The sequence below is a fragment of the Harpia harpyja genome, chromosome 11, assembly GCF_026419915.1.
Source record: "Harpia harpyja isolate bHarHar1 chromosome 11, bHarHar1 primary haplotype, whole genome shotgun sequence".
Taxonomy (NCBI): Eukaryota; Metazoa; Chordata; class Aves; order Accipitriformes; family Accipitridae; genus Harpia; species Harpia harpyja.
Genome location: NC_068950.1, coordinates 1,727,614 through 1,741,360, shown reverse-complemented (window position 1 = coordinate 1,741,360; position 13,747 = coordinate 1,727,614). Strand labels below are relative to the sequence as shown.

General features: G+C 65.6%; 1 protein-coding gene across 1 annotated transcript; it reads right to left on the bottom strand.

The window, feature by feature from the left end:
* Positions 1-418: 418 nt before the first annotated feature.
* MEF2B (myocyte enhancer factor 2B) lies at positions 419-4,356 on the bottom strand. The gene is given in 9 exon segments (XM_052802413.1): positions 419-962; positions 1,436-1,500; positions 1,502-1,530; positions 1,635-1,746; positions 2,313-2,458; positions 3,382-3,544; positions 3,636-3,764; positions 3,846-4,049; positions 4,226-4,356. Coding segments are annotated over 9 exon segments (1,215 nt in total). The 5' UTR covers positions 4,280-4,356; the 3' UTR covers positions 419-649.
* Between the last annotated feature and the right edge of the window lie 9,391 nt (positions 4,357-13,747).

Sequence of the window (13,747 nt, the reverse complement as noted above, 5' to 3'; positions counted from 1 at the left end):
CCAAGAAGCTCACACCAGACACCCCGACACCCCCAGCTCTTTATTGGTGAGAAGATAATAAATAGAAAAGAGCCCCTGGGCTGGGGGAGCAGCACCCACCACCCCCAGCTGCCTCCCTCCATCCCTCCCTCCCTCCCACCCCGCTGCGGGACCCCAGCAGCCCCCCACCCCCACCCCAACCCCAGCTGGGTGCAGGATTGGGCCAGGGGTGTGCAGAGTTGGACCCGCTGCTGGTGCTCTCAGTCCTGCTGCCACCCCGTGGCACTTCTCAGGCATTCCTGCTCGTTGGGGACACGCTGGCGCAGGGACGGACGGATGGACAGGGATGTACAGTGTCCGGCACCGGACAGGGGACAAGGATAGCGCTCCTCGCCCGTGGGGTCCTGGCCTCGCAGGGGGCTGGGGGTCAGAGCTGCAAGGAGGGGGGGGGGTGGTGGCATGTGGGGGGCACCAGGGTGGGGAGGGGGGTTTGCTGGGAGCTGCAGTCCCAGGGTGGGGGACCGGGACCCCACGGGAAGCCCTGCGGCCCCGCCGACCCCCCCCCGGCAGCATTGCAAAGGGCACAAGGGGCTTGCCGGGGGTCTGGGGAGGGGGGGGGGCTGCTCCCCCAGGCTTGGCCTCCCCACCCCGTGCACCCCCATCAGCCTCGCTATCTCTGCCAAGCGTCCATGGCCTGCGCCCGCCGTGTGGGGATGGGGGCCCGCTGCTCCTCCGCCAGCGGCCGGGGGGGGCCCAGGGGGTAGGGGTACCCCTTGGCATAGTCATCCCGTGGCTGGAGGTCTCCGGAGCCTCGGGATGCTTCGCTCAGGGAGGCCAGGCTGGCCAGGGGGGGCTGGGGGGTGCCCGAGGGACAGCCCAGCCCCGGGGAGACCCGCTCCGACTTGATGCTGATGGCTTGGTGCTGCGGGGAGGTGCTGGGGGCCGGGGCCGGCTCTTCGGTGGACACCATCCGGCTGCTGACCCTGGGGTAAGAGGGGAGGAGGAGTGAGGTTGGGTCTTCCCGCATCCCCTACCGAGGTGCTCAGGGTGGGGAGAGGCCCAGCTCAACCCCCCCTCTCCTCTCTAGAGGGGCTGAGACCCCCCCCAAACTCATCTCATGTACCCGCTCTGACCCAGCCAGGCACTGGGCAGCTGGCCACCCAGTGTGTGACCCGGGGGGGGGGACACATGGGGACCAGGTCCCCTGGGGAAATCTGGTTGGAAATAAGCTCTGCCAACAGTGGGGGGGTGGGTCCTGGGGTGACCCCTTGCACCCCAGTTTTGGGATGAAGCTGGACAGACCCCAGCACGGCAGGTGGGGGGGCTGCACCTTGGGTGCCTGCAGCACCCATGGCTGGGAGGTAGCACCCATGGGTGCAGCAGCTCCCCGCGAACAGGCTCATCCCCAACCCGTGGTCCCCCCGTCCCCCACCCCGCGGCCGTCCCCCATCCTTACCCCAGCGCTGCCATGTCCCGTGGGTGCTGCCACGCCGTGGGGCCGGGCTGCAGGAAGCCGGGGGGGCAGCGGGGTCTCGCCAGCCCCAAACTCTGCTGAGCAGGAGGCCAAGAATGAGCAGGAGCCGGGGGGGGGGGGCGGTCTACAGCCGGTGGGGGGGGGGTCCACGCTGTCCCAGGGCCAAGGGGCCAGGACTTACCTGCTTGGGCTGGGGCGAGGAAGGGGAAGCCGGTGAGGCCGTGGCTTGGGACGCCGGAGCTGCCCGGGGTGAGCACGGGGCTCAGGGTCTGCAGAGTGGGGTACAGCGGCCGCTGCGGGGAAAGCGGGGTGCCCCCCCGTCAGGCTTCGTGCTGCCAACCCCATGGGGGGGGAGCTCGTGATGTAGCCTCTCCCTACCCCAGCCCCTTCCTGTGCCCCCCCAGCAAAGCCCCAGTGCTGGGCTGAGGAAGAGGAGGTGGGAGCAGATCGGAGAAGCTCCTCGCTGAATTTGGGGAGGGGATGTCTGCGTGGCTCCGAGGGGACACTGCGCACGGTGACTTGCTGGGAAATGCCTGGCTGCAGCGAGCCATGGGGGGGGACACGACACCCCTCACCCTGCTACCCCCTCCCATGGTGTCACTGCTGGGGAGTGGGGTGCCCAAGACCACCGAGCATCCTGCTGGCACCGACCCCCACGGGAACCCCCCACGGCCAGGGTGTCCCAACCCCACGGCCAGGGTCTCCCAACCCCCTACCTCGGAATCAGGGGCACCCCGAGGATGCGGAGCCAGCCCACCCCAGGGGCAGGGAGCTGCAGATTTGGGGGGGGGGGGGCTGCCAGCATGCCAGCCCAGGCAGCGAATGCTGCAGGTCCGGTGTCCCCCTCTACGGCACTCACCGCCGTGCTGCCGCCACTCCGGCCGCTTGCCAAGCCGCCGTGGGCTTCGCCACGCCGGCCCTCTGCCCCCAGGTAGAGCGGCGGGGGGGTCTTGGTGGCCAGGGCTCGGTTCAGGCTGCCGGCAGGGAAGAGGGGGTAGCCGATACCTGGACAGACGGAGGGACAGGAGGATGCACGGCGTGACCCTGAGGGATGTGGGGTCCCAGGGGCTCCGGTCCTTGGCGTGGGGGGGGGGGGGATCCCCACGGTGCCCTCGTCGCCGCAGGCGGCCGTGCATGCCTCCACGGTGCCGCGCTCCGGCAAACCCACATCCTGCGCGAGGCCGTCGGCGCACCTGGGTTGCGGCGGCCGCCCCCGGTCCGCTGCGACCGCACGCTGCGAGCGGAAACGGTGCGCGAAGGCGGTGGCTGGATCCGGCCCTGGGGCCAGCAGGCTGCAAAATTCCCCGGTTGGACCTTGCTGCGGGGAGCACCCGCGCCCCAGCTCCCCACGCAGCGGCCGGGACGTCCAGCGTGCCTGGGGCCACCACGCCGTCCCCATCCAGGGAGATGGGGATGATGCACGGCCGCATCCTGCACCGGGAATATTGCCCAGCCATCCCCCATCCACCGGCGGGGGGGGGGTTCCACTGCTCAAGCCCCAGCATCATTTTTTCCGGCCACTTTTCCGCCGCATGGCCCTGGAGGCACCCTGGGCTGGTGCCGTCCCACCAGGCAGGATGAGCCCCTCGTGCCTAGCTCCGAGCTGTGCTGCACGGGAGGGAGCTGTGGGTGCAGGGTGCCGGGGCCAGCCGGGTGCCGGGTGCCGGCAGGGCACAGGAAACAGCTGGATGGAGGCAGGGGATGGTGTTTCCACAGCTGTGGCAGTGCTACCTGCCCACGCACCCACCCCGGCCCCACTCCCGGTAAGTCCCTGGGAGATGCTGCGAGAGGAGCTTTGCATGCGGCACCCGGCCGGGAAAATCCCCACGGGGCCGGTGAGGATGAGGTGCCCGTGGTGGGGACAGGGTGCCCACGGCAGGGACCTTCTCCCCTGCAGCCAGCTCCCCGTGTGATGGGTCTGAGCCTACCTGGGGGCAGCGGTCCCGGCGAGCGTCCCGGTGGCTTCGGCGCTGCCGGCTTGAAGGCGGGCGGGCGGCCCTGGCCCTGCGGAGAGCCGCTGGTGCTGCCCAAGGACGCGTCGGCGGCCGGCGGGGAGCTGCCGTAGGCTGCTTCGGGCAGCGGCGCAGGGCTCTGCAGGGCGAAGCGGAGGTGAGGGACGGGATGGGGACGGGGACCCTCGGGGACCCTCACCCCCGGTGCCACGGGGATGGCAGCGACTCACGTAAAACCTGGGTCGTGCCACCGACAGGTCCATGCCCTCGCTCAGCCTTCGTGCCTTCTCCCCAGGATCCGACCCCTCGTCCAGCTCCAGCTCGTGGCTTTCCAGCCCCAGCCCCTTGCGCTTCAGCGTCTGTGGGGAGCAGGATGGTGAGCAGGGTCCTGCGCCCATCCCGGCACCCCCCCCCCAACCCCGGCCGCCCCTCGCCGCTACCTCAAGGATGTCAGAATTGGTGCGGCTCTCGTGGGGCTCGCTGTACTCCGTGTACTTGAGCAGCACCTTGTCCATGTCGGTGCTGGCGTACTGGAAGAGGCGGTTGGTGCTGTTGAAGATGATGAGGGCGATCTCGCAGTCGCACAGGACGCTCAGCTCGTACGCCTTCTTCATCAGCCCGAATTTCCGCTTGGTGAAGGTCACCTGCAGAGCAGGGAAGGGGACGGGATGCTGCACCCAGGACCCCTGGATACAGCCCCAAACCCTCCGAAGGCTCCGACACCCGTGGGGAAGGTGGGAGCAGAGCGGCTTTGCCTCCCTTCATGGCTTCGTGCGTCCCGGTCCCCCTCGTCCCCACCTCGTCCCCAAGCGGCTCCTACCTGCCGGTTCCGCTGATCCAGTATTCGGCTGATCTGTATTTTTTTCCGGCCCATTTTCACCTCCTAAGCTCGAGGAGGGGCTGGAAGAGAGCGAGAAGCCCCTGAGCCCTCGCAGTCCGGGGCCAGCCCAAGCAAGCATCCGCCCCTGCACCGCCCACGCCTCCTCGCCCCTCTGGCTGCCAAAAATAAGTTTTGCGGAAAAAAATAAGTTTTCAGAGGAAGTTTCAGCATTTTTTTTCAGCAAAGAGTGTGGCAAACTGAAAAATGAAAAAAAAAATTGGGAAATTCTGCTGGGGCGGAGGGGGGGGGAAAATCACCTTAGCTCTGCCCAGCCGGTTCCACCGCCCCGGCTCCATCACCCCCACCCCACACCGGCCCCGGGGACCCGAGCACCTGCACGTGCCGGCCGGAAAGCCGCGGTGCCGCGATGCCAGGTCCTTCGCTGGGAGCAGGGGATCGGCCTTTGCATCCCCAAGCGCCCGCCCGAAGCCGCGGGGGCTGCTCCGACCCTGCCCCGTGCACTGATGCTGTTCACCGGTGGGTCCGTCGGATGGGTAGGGCGGTTATAAGGGAGGCCGGGCTGGCTGCGGGGAGGGTCCGTAAAACAAAAGGGCTGGTTTTAGGTTCAAGGTTGGGTGTTTTTTTTTTAATTTTATTTGTATTTTCTTTTTTTTTCTAACGCGAACAGACTAAATTTGACCTCCGCCATTCGCAGGTCAGGAAGTGGCTGTACGAGGAGACAGCAAAGCGAAACCACCCACCTCTTCGGGCCACGTGAGCCAGCAGTGGGAAGGGCGAGGGGTCGGGGGACCCTGCATCCCACCCCACTTGCAGGGTGCCAGCACCCATCGCAGCCCACCTCTGAGCTGTGACACCCCCCACAAGCTGCCCCTCCTTTTGCAGTCGCCCAGCACCGGTCACCCCAAAACCCCTCTGGAATGCCCCGGTGCCACCGCAGCCCGGCGCAGAGCCACGGATGGCATTAAAACGCTTCCAATGGGACCCTTGCACCCAGCCTCTCCACCCCAAATTGGGTGCAGACCTGGCCCGGCTCGGTCCCCGCCGTCCCCAAGACATGGCCGCGGGGCAAGAGCCGAGCTGGGAAGCTGGCACGGCTGGGAGCTCTGTGCTCCAGCTCCCCGGGGACGGCAGCACACTGGGAGCCCCCCCGAGTGTGGCCAGCAGCCCCCCCCCCCATTGCAGGGATGCACCCCAGGGGTGCAGGCTGGGGACCGGCCAGCCCTTTGCTCCCCCGATGCCCCAGTTTGTCCCGCTTCCCCCTCTCAAGCACGTTGCCATTTACCATCTTGCTCAGCTTGCTATATTTAGCTGATCAAAACTAATTTTAATTTATGGAAGGAAATCGTGCTGCCGTTCCCACGGCCCTGCTGCCACCCTGTGTCCCGGGGCCCACGCACGACACCAAGGTACGGGGGGTGCCGAGACCACCCCAGCTCCCCCCCCCCCCCCCCCTGGAAAAAGCCAACGATTCCCTGGTGAAAAGGCAGAGGTTTTCCCAACGATTGCTGCTGCCCACATGGGACCAAGGCTGCTCCTGCCATCCCAGCACCGACACCTGCAGCACAGCATCGGGCCAGGGCGCTCCCAGGTATACAGCCGGGGCCGCCCGGAGGGGTCAGCTCTCGCCTGCCACCCCCATCTCATGCTCTTTAATTTGGGGTGTGGAAACAGGAGCTGTTCCCGGGGGGGTCCGGCTCGCAGCTGGGTTTGGCCTGTTTGGGTCAGGGGATGCTCGCCCGGCCGCGAGCCCCCATGTTCCTGCACAGCTTCACTCCGGGGGGGATTTTTAAAGGCTCCAGGGTGCTGGGGACAGGAGGATGTGTCCCCCCCATCTGCAGTGGGGACACGAAATGCTGCCAAGGGCCCCCTCAGCTGGGGCCAGCACCCTCAGCTCCTCGGATGCTGTGGCACCCTGATGCCCTGCTCCAGCACCCCAGTTTCTAGATGTATGGGAAGTGCAGAGGGAGACGGTCCCTACATTGGGACTGATCCTGCAAGCCTGTCCCTGGGCCCAGCCTGCCCTGATGCCTGGCCACGTGTCCCCCCCTCCATGCTGCTCCAGGGCAGGGGAAAGGCGACAGCAGCCACCACCCGGGCACCAGCACGGCTCTGAGCCCCAGAGGAGCCACATCTGCCCCGGCAGCGTGCTCTGGGGGTACCAACACCCGTGGGACGATGTTGCAGGGGTTCCAGGGGAGTACTGACACCCATGGAGTGATGCTGCAGGGGTCCCAAGGGGGTCCCAGCACCCATGGGGCGATGCTGTGGGGGTCCCAGGGGGGTACTGGCACCCATAGGGTGATGCTGTGGGCATCCAGGGGTGTACTGGCACCCATGGGGTGATGCTGTGGGCATCCCAGGGGTATACTGGCACCCATGGGGTGATGCTGCGGGGGCCCCATCCCAGAATAGCAAGCAGGGGTGGGAGGCAAGAGGAAGCGGCAGCCGCAGCACCGTCGGGCCGGGGGAGCTGAGGACCCTCTGCGGCCGGGGCTCACGGCACGCTCACGGCAGGCTGGGCTGGGTGCGGGGCGGTTCGTCCCCCAGCCGGGGAAACCGTCTGAGGCCTCGTGCAACACGCGGGGCGGTTTCATCAGCCACGTCCCCACGCAGCTCATTACGGGCTCCGCTCCTCCTGGGGCATCGCCTCGGCCGCTCGGCCACCGTGGCCACGTGGGACCCGCGGGGACATGCGCAGCCCCAGCCAGGCCACCGCTGTCACCGGCACCACGCCATGTGCCGGGGTCTTGCAGGACAGGCGCAGGGTTCGGCCCGGCTGCGGGGCAGGGGAGGGATGCTCGCCGGGAGCGGGGTCCAAGGCGTTACGGCTCGCTGCCTCCACGGGTCCCGGTGTCTCAGCCACTGCAGTGCGGCAGGGCACCCGCGCTCGGTTCCCCCCGGACAGGTATTAAAGGCTGGGAGGGGAGGAGGGACTTTCGCGCTGGATTTTAATTGCTGCGCCGGGCGATAAGGCGATAAGCAGCATTATGGCTGCAGGCGATTATTGCAGCCGGCGGTGACGGGGCACAACGGGGTGGCTCTGCCCAGCATTGTCACCTCCATCCCGTGGTCCAGCGAGGTGGCATCCTCCAGCCTTGTCCCCATGGCCGGGGGCAGCATCGAGGGAGCAGCCTGGCTCCTGTAAGGAGCCAGCATCCAGCGAGGGCTCATGGCCGGGGACCCCCATGCAGGAGGGAGCGGGGTTGGGGTGCCAGCCCTGGAGAAACCCCGCAGCCTCTCATTGCATTCATCTCCACCGGGTCCCACCTCGCACAAACGGCTCCTCGTTAGCGTGGCCGCGATGGGAACTCATGACATAGCCTGGCTGCAGGGACGAAGCACCCTTCAGCATCGTCATTACGAACGAGGCCAACAAAACCCAGCGCAAGCAAAGCTCTCGAGTCCTCAAAACTTTTCAGAGAGGAGACGCTATCCCCTGCCTGCGCCCGGCGGAGGCTCCCGCGCTGCCTGGCATCCCGCCGGCCTCCACTCCCTCCCACGCACGCTTATCTTTAGCCCGGGCTCTCTGCTCGCTCGCACGCACCGGGCTCGCTTCCACACCCAGGCACAGCCCCTCATCCCCACCGTCCCTTTGCCAGCACCCGCAGCGAGGTATCACCCTGACCCCCAGGCCGCAATGAGGTTTGTAATTAACTCCCTGGCTCCTTTACATCTTTAGGGGTCATTTGCATCACGCCAGAGCCTGTAAACTCCCTATCCCAGCTCCTAATTAGCGCGCTGAGATGAAGCGAACCCCGTGAGAGCAATGTGTTTTTCCGTATGCTGCGTGGTGCAGGATGCTCGGCATGGTACCGGGGGTGGTCCCAGCGCTGCCTTTGACACCTTTACATTCTTCTCCATCCCTGAATAATCCCAGAAATGTTAAATCCACCAAGTTTATCCTGAAGTCAAAGCGGAGGGGTTATTAGGGGAGCACCCAGACCCCGGAGTGGCTTCCGCTGGTCCGGGCGCTTCCCTAATAACCCCAGGTCAGGGTGTCTGAAGTCCCCAGCATTTCATCCTTCCACCTCTCCCATCCCCATGGGACAAAGTGGTATCGATGTAGGAACTGGGGAAAGAGGCCATTTTCAGCAAACTATGGGGATTTTGTTGCAAATCTGAAGCTGGGGGCGACTGGGTAGAAATGGGGGGGGGGGGGGAAGAGAGCGGCCAGCGAGTACCCACTGTCGGCGTTTGGCAGCTTCCAAAAAGTGTTTTGTTGGAGAAAAACAATGATTAAAGCGGGGAGAAAGAGTTTCCATCCCATCTTTTACAGGGAAAAGAAGCGAGCTTGGCCAGGAGGGGAAAATCTGAGCCAGGAGCAGCGAAATCCCAGGGGGGAGGGCAGGCCAGATGCTGCATCGCTGGGACCCGGGAAGGCAACAAGATTGAAACGGGGCTTTAAGGACCACCCGTCATGGATGGACACATGGTGCTGGGACCACCATGGGTCACTTCCATCCCTGGCCAGTGCTGCCCTGCTTCCAGCTGGGGACACGGCCGTGGCTCTCACCGATCCCCGGGGAACAGCAGCGCTGGGGCCTCGTGGTGCGAGCAGCATCCCAAACCCGGCGGAGGGAAAAGTCAGAGTTGAGCAGGATTTCTGCCGGGGCTTGACAGGCCCTTCTGCTTTTTATAGGTTGTTTAAACAACTAACCAGTATAAACCAGAGCGGGGCCAGCAGCGCGGGAAGGGAAGCGGGGAAGGCAGGAGGAGCCTGCTGGGAAGCAGGGGAAAGGAGAGCCTGGTGGGGATGTGGTGCTGCAGGGGCTTGGGGACAGCCGGGGCACCGAGGGTACATCAGAGCACTGGGGACAAGGGGGTTGCATCTGCTAACCACATTCCTCCATCTCACAAACATCACCCCAGCACCCAGCAAAATCCCCAGGGGCAGTTATAATTCATCTCTCTACCCCCATTGCAGCACGGGGCCCGGCCATGGCATGGCTCTGCGCCCCTCCAGAGCCAAATCCAGGCCTCGGCTGGGCTTGGGGGGGACCCGGCTGCCATCCAGCCCCGGCTCCATCCCGCTCAGGGTGACACAGACCGAAAGTCCCACCAGCGCCCAGCACTGCTGCGGCCAGGTGCCGTCGGGCGAAGCGTGGTGATGGGTGGAGGCTTTTCGGTTCCAAAATGACTGTGTGGAAGAAGGACGGATTGAAACATCCCCGAAAAATGAGGCAGCTCTTGCCCTTGGGAAGACAGACGGACCCACGGACCCCCTCTGTGGCCCAGACCACTGTTTTTGCTCGGTGTCTGCAACGCTGCTGGCACTGGCCGAGGGAAGAAACACACTGTTCCCGCAGGGTTAGGCCACCCCACGCTGCAGCTGGGCATTAATACGGGAAATGATGCTCATTTGCTGCTGGAGGGTTTGCTGGGGGCAGCCAGAAGTTGCTGACAGCTGGCCTGAGCCCCACCCCCATGGCGTTAGGGCTGCACAGCTTACGAATCTGGTTTGCTCTTGACAATCCTGCTGTTATTCTTGTGAAGAGGAGGGAAATCCACAGGTCGTGAATACACTAATCCCCCCCCAATCCTTCTGGGCACCCCATGGTATGCCAGACTCTCCAGCCCCCTTGCTGCCAGGACACTTCTGGGTGTCAGCAGGAATCCCCATCCCCTTGCACCATGCAAAGTTTCCCATACTCGCTTTCCTTCCCCACTGCTGCGCCAGCCGGCTCTCAGCACCGGGGTAGCATCGGTGCCTCGGGCTCGGAGGCGAGGAGGAACATTTGACATCCTAAACCAAACCTGAGGCCTGCATCTATATCCCAAATCCGCCCTGAGCCGCTGAGCTGCACAGGTCTCCCCCACACGTCACCCGCATGTGATGTGTCCAGCTGGCAGCCAGGGACATGGAAAAGAGCCAGGATCCAGCTCTCCGGCCTGGGCGCCCACGCTCCCTTCCCAACCGGTACCCGCTGCCCCAAGGGATGTGTGCGGACTGAGGGGGCATGGCCCATCGTCTCCCTGGCGCAGGTCCCTGCCTTCCAGCTCACCACCAGCTGCCATGTTAATTCATTACCTGCGAAACCCCGTCTCCAGAGCCAGCAGCTCTGGGAAACTTTCTCTCATTAAAAGAATAAAGCCCCGGGGACGGCGACTCGCTGGCAGTCGGCTGCAGAGGGCAGGAGGATCCGGCAGAGGATCCACCTCGCTCTCTCCACGGGGATGGGTGATGGAGGGAGACTCACGTGCGCTGGGACACGCCGGAGATGCCACGTGCTGGCAAGAGCCGTGGACGGTGGACGGGTCACATCCCCACCCGGGAGCGGGAAGGAACCGGGCTGCAATTCAGCGCGTGCTATGAACTGCCAGAGCGGTGTGACACCCCAGCGAAGCTACGGTGACATCAGGCCCTGGCCCTGCATCGGGGTGTCCCAGCGCTGTGTCACCGTGACCGGCGGCGTTACAACTTACTCCACATCGAGCCAACAGCCCCGCGGTGCCGTGCCTCAGTTTCCCCTTTACGCAGTGGGCTCAACCCCAGTGCCCGAAGGCCTCGGCGGGCCCGGGGCTGGCGGGGAGGCTGTCGGCGGGGCCGGGGCAGGGCGGCTGCCATCCAGGCTGCACTTTTGGGTTAAACCCGGGCGTTCCTCCCTGCACAGACACGAGTAAAAATAACCGCCCCGAGCTCGGCGCAAACCACAGGCTTTTTATAGCCCGCCATCCCTAGACGGCGGGGCGGGGGACGGGGCTCCGCTGTGCCCAGGCCAGCCCGCGGGGCGCCGGTCTGGCCGCACCGGCATTCCCCCCCGCCGAGGGCCGGTCCCGGTCCCGGTCCCCCAACCCGTGCGCCCCGACGGGGCGGCCGGCTGGGTGCGGTGGGGCCGGTACCGCCGCGGAGGGAAGCCCCGTCAGGGCAGAAGGGCTGGGCCTGGGGGAGCACTGCTGACCACTGCCCCCCCCCCCCCCGCCCTCCCCGCTACCGGCAACACCGGAGCGTGGCCGCACCCCGGTGGGTCCGGGACACCCCCCCTCCCCTTCCCCATCCCGGGACACACACCTGGACACCGGCTCTTCCTCCTCGGCAACTCCCCGTCGGCTCGGCCGCGGGTTCCCGGCTCTGCAGCGGAGCCGGTCCGGTCCCGGTGCGGCCCAGCCGCCCTCCGGTCCCGGTCCCGGTCCCGGTCCGGTGCCGGTGCGTGTTCCCGGAGCAGCGCGCTGCCCGCCGCCTGCCCGAGCCGCGCCGGCAACATTTGCATAACCCCGCCCTCCCCTCGCCGAGGGATTTGCATAGAGCTGCCGGGCTCGCTCGCCATTGGTGGTAACGGCAGGGCTGGTTTGCATAGTCCCGCCTCTGCCGGGAAGAGGGGCGGGGTGGAGGTGAAGGGGCGGGGTGGGGGAGAACTGGGGAGACTGGGGGGGGGAGGTCGGGGGGAATTGGGGGGGTGGGATGGGGGGGAGGTTGGGGGGACCCGGGGGGGCTGGGACAGGGGAGGACGTGGGTGAGTTTGTGGGAGTTTGGGGGGGGTGGGATGGAGGTGAAGTTTTGGGGGGTCCCAGGGGATGCTGTGCCCTCGCCGGGGGGGGGGTCAGGTTCGGGCTGAGATGGAGGGGCCCTGGGAGCAGGTTTAGGGCCAGGCTCTGGGTTTGGCCCATGCCAGATCCCCAGCCACCCCACCTTGGTTTCAAGGACACCCCCCCCCCCCAGCACTGCCGGCCCCCTTGGCCACAGGGGTGAGGGATGCTGGTCGCCCGGTCCCTAGGGTCACCGAAGGCTCAGCGAAACCACAGCGAAAAAGAACCTCATCAACTCGAAACCCCGCCACTGCTTTGCAGCTCCGAAAGGAAACGTCCAACCCGCTCCCTCTCGTTTTTATTTTTTCTTTTTATAAATGAAGTGACCTGCCCGGGGGGGGGGGGGGCTGCCCCGTTCTCCTGCCCCTAGCCCGTCCCCATGCTGCGATCGAGGCCACCCTGCAGCGAGTGGCCCTGGAACCCTGCGTGGGGGCCGCCGAACCACAGTGACATAACCCGAGGGAGGGTGCGAGGAAGTGCTGGCGATGGCGAGCGAAACCTCCGCACGCAACTCTTACGCTGCCGGCGACCTGCCTCGACAAAAAGCAACCCAACGCCTGCTTGTTGCAAACCCCAACACCGTTGTGTGTCCCCCCCACCCGGCATGGAGTGGGGGACAGGCCCCGGTGACACCCGGGACAATCCAGCGCTGTGATTTCGTGGCACGGTCCCCACTCCCAGCCAGGGGAAGGTGGCAGAAACCCACTCTGTACTGGGGCATCTCGAGCAGGGACCGGAGGATGCGGGTGACGGTGGATCCTGTGGCTTGAAGGCCATGAAGATGACTTGAAGTGGACTTTGCAGAGTGAAGGGAGGCCGACGCTGCTCCGTCACACGGTGACAGACCCACGGACAGCCTGGGTCTGATGGAGGGGAATAGCACAGTGGAGCGGGGAGTCAGCATTTCGGCTGGAAGGTGCAGAGTAGCCGGGCTGAGAAGTTGCTTTTCCCCAAGGGGGAGCAGAACCCGAGCTCAGGGGATGCTGATGTGCCCTGCTTCTCTGTCCAGGTCCAAATCTGGCTCCAAAATCAGCCGTGGAGAAGGCACTGCCCAATTCACACCCCAACTCATCTCCTGTCCTTGTGTGACCTCTGCCTCGGCGGGGGCAAAGCCGCGGTGCAGCCGCAGGGATGACCATGACCACCACGCACTGCACCGGCTCCCCCGAGCCCACGATCTGCCGGGCATCCCCCAGGCGGGTGCTGTGTGGCGTGGGGTGGGTGGCCATGCCGGGGGTCCTGCTCCCACTAGCCGTGGCGGGGAGGCAAAGGGCTGTCTGGGAGCTGCTCGGCATGCGGTTCCCGCAGGGAGCACCCGTGTTTACAGCAGCGAGGGGGAACTGATGCAATTCCCAAGCTCCCGTTACATGAGCGGAGCTGCCCGGGCAGCAGGTGGGAAGGAGGTTATCAAGGGCTCACTGGAAATCAGCCCCCACGCCAGCCCCACGGCGAGGACATGTCCTTCGACCCCAGCCACGCTGGGGGTCCAGTCCCAGCCCTGGGGGATTCGGGAAGAGGGGCTGGAGAGATGGGGACTCTGGACAAGGCTTTCAGTGCAGGCTGCACTGGCAGAAAGGACATGACATCTTTCTTAGAGCTGCTTTTAAAGCTCATGATTTATAGAGGGCTTCAGAGTGCAATTAGCAGACTGTTAATTAGCCCTGCTCATAATCTTAATTGATCCTGAAGAGGAGGTGGGAGGGAGAGCAGAAGAGCAAAAGCATCGGCAGAGCAGCGTCCTGGCAGCCACGGAGTCCGAGGTGACGCGTCCGGATGCCCCGGCCTGGGATTTGGGGACATGCAGGGTGGCCCTTTGCCTGCCCGGGCTGTGGGACCCTCCCTGCCCCGTCCCCCCCACCTTCGCCTTGGGCTGCCCAGGGGCTGGGTCTGGCTAAGAGCCGCTTCCAGCTGTGGCAGCCGAACCCCCTTTTTGGGTGCAGGGGGACCCTCCGGATCAGGGGGTGCCCAGGCTGGGCT